The sequence below is a fragment of the Vollenhovia emeryi genome, unplaced genomic scaffold, assembly GCF_000949405.1.
Source record: "Vollenhovia emeryi isolate VEMERY1.0 unplaced genomic scaffold, V.emery_V1.0 DF939145.1, whole genome shotgun sequence".
Taxonomy (NCBI): Eukaryota; Metazoa; Arthropoda; class Insecta; order Hymenoptera; family Formicidae; genus Vollenhovia; species Vollenhovia emeryi.
The window spans coordinates 1,250,122-1,252,519 of NW_011967221.1; the positions used below are offsets into that span (position 1 = coordinate 1,250,122).

Sequence of the window (2,398 nt, forward strand, 5' to 3'; positions counted from 1 at the left end):
GCTCGAGGGTCGCAGGCTGATGAAGTCGTACGTCGGCGCAACGTACCATAATCGTTTCCCCTCTGTCGCAGGTCTCGCTCGCTCTCGGACTGGAAGCGGGCGGATGGGGCGCGCTGGTGGAGCGGACGAGCGCGCACGGAGGCGCCGGCGGCGGCGGCATCCTCGGCCACGGCGGCTTCACCGGCCTGGCCGGACTGGCGCGCCGCTGCGGCGTCTGCCTGGCGACGTTCCCGTCGCCGTGGCTGCTGGAGCGGCACGCGCTGCTGCAACACGCCGGCCAGACCAGCGACGACAAGCCGTTCACCTGCGAGCAGTGCGGCCAGCGTTACCGCTACCGGTCCGCCTACGTCAAGCACCGCGAGCAGAATCATCGCGCGCGGCTGCCGGCCGACAAGCTCTTCACCTGCGACGTGTGCGGCATGCAGTTCAGGTACCTAAAGTCCTTTAAGAAGCACCGTCTCAACCACGCGCTCGAGCGGCTGCAGCGCGCGCCCGAGCCGCATAGCAGCGTCGTCGTCGTCTCGACGCCGGCCGAGCGGAGCGATCAGGTCTCGAGCACCGGCGAGCCGTCCCAGGTGGAGACCGGCAGCGACACCACGACGAATCCGGGCGACGCCGAGGAGATGCGCGGCGTCTTCTCCGAGAGCGCCCGCGGCGACGAGAGCGTCTCGGAGACCGCGAGCGTTCAGGAGAATCCCGGCGACGCGGTAGAGGTGCAGATAACGGAAGCCACCGCCGCCGGGAGCGGCGGGGTTGGCGTCGGCGTCGGCGTCGGCGGCGGCGTCGGCGGCGGTGGTGGCGGCGGCGGCGGTGGCGGCGGCGGCGTCGGCGGCGGCGGCGGTGGTGGCGGCGGTGCCACCAGCAGCGAGGCCGGCGACGTGGACGACAACGTCGTCGACGACGATCGGCACGAGCCGAACGAGGCGATAATCAGCCTCGCGCGGAGCGTCACTCGCGAGGCCGATCGTCGCGAGCGGCGCTTCGCCTGCCCGTTCTGCGGCAAGTGCGTGCGGTCCAAGGAGAACCTGAAGCTGCACGTGCGCAAGCACACCGGCGAACGGCCGTTCGTCTGCCTGTTCTGCGGCCGCGCCTTTGGCGGCAAGAGCGACCTTACGAGGCACCTGCGCATCCACACCGGCGAGCGCCCGTACCATTGCGAGATGTGCGGCAAGTGCTTCGCCCGGGCTGACTACCTCTCCAAGCATCTCACCACGCACATCCACCAGCGCTAACGCGAACGCAACTCGGCCCACCCGCCGCCTCGGCCTCCTCGGAGCCGAAGGGCAACGCGACGACGTGCCTCTTTCTCCCCGGCACGTCCCTCCGCGCGTTGACGCCGCGCGGCCGTTGCATCGCGGGCCGACTCGAGGGTTGATCTTACGTAATTGCACAATGTGGGATGCGGTACGATACGCCGAGAATCGAACGACGCGCTGACCTTATACAAGATTACGATACACGAAGCAATAGCGCCCATTGTTCCTTTCCGACAACGCTACTCGAAAGAAATTCGCTTCCGACTCGGGGAAAGTGCCGCAAGGCGGTAACGGCAATAACCCTCGCTTCTAATTCATTTCCACCCGTTTCGATGGCGCGCGTTAAAATCCAGATCTCGGGGCAATTCGATCGTTCACCGTACGCGAGATCACACCTCGAGTCCGTAACGGTACACCGCTGATCGTTGCCGAACGGAAAAACCGTTCTCGCTTGCGCAGAGTATAAGAGCGTCGGACGAAACCGCTCAAGTCGCTCCTACCGAGGGGAAGACAGACACAAGCGGAGGGAAGAAGAGAAAGAGAGCGGACCGCATCTATCCATCGCCGCCGGCCCAACAAGACGCGTCAATTACGGGGAGACAAGGCGGGATACAGTAAAATGTGAAAAGCGACCACCAGCCCGACGATGGTTTCTGCGCCGCGATAGTGAGGCTAATTTTGTGATAAGGGATATGATACCAAAAAGAGAAGAGAATGAGAAAGAACGAAAACCAAAGAGCGCAACGACGCGGCGGGCGAGAGCCGACGGTCAGGAGGCTTCCTTTTGTTGTCTTCTTCGTCTTCGTGCTCCATCGACAAAGTGATATATTTGTAACGTAATAGCTAATCTCGATGTGTACTCGGCGTGTAATATAACTCGCGATGGCGATGCCGCGTGCGATTACGATAATTTCCCCTCTACGTGAGCTCCGTGCAGACGCGAACACGTCGGCGGATCTGGTTTCTCTTGGTTTCTTCCTTTTTTAAAAAATTTTTTTGTTTTTTTTTACGCGGATGGAAATCGATTTGCGTTCCGCGGAATTGACGACTTCGACCAACGGTGGGCTCACCTTTCGAGGAACAGGGGCAAAATGGATCTTGGACTCGGGGGGGGGGGGGGTAGAATCGAGCGTTGAATTGAA

The 2,398-nt window shown here is 62.3% G+C and overlaps 1 protein-coding gene across 1 annotated transcript; it reads left to right on the top strand.

Moving 5' to 3' along the window:
* The first annotated feature begins 340 nt into the window (after positions 1-340).
* LOC105566311 (zinc finger protein 282-like) lies at positions 341-2,180 on the top strand. The gene has a single exon (XM_012020218.1). The coding sequence runs from the start codon at positions 420-422 to the stop codon at positions 1,230-1,232; it is 813 nt and encodes a 270-aa protein (XP_011875608.1). The 5' UTR covers positions 341-419; the 3' UTR covers positions 1,233-2,180.
* The last annotated feature ends 218 nt before the right edge of the window (positions 2,181-2,398 follow it).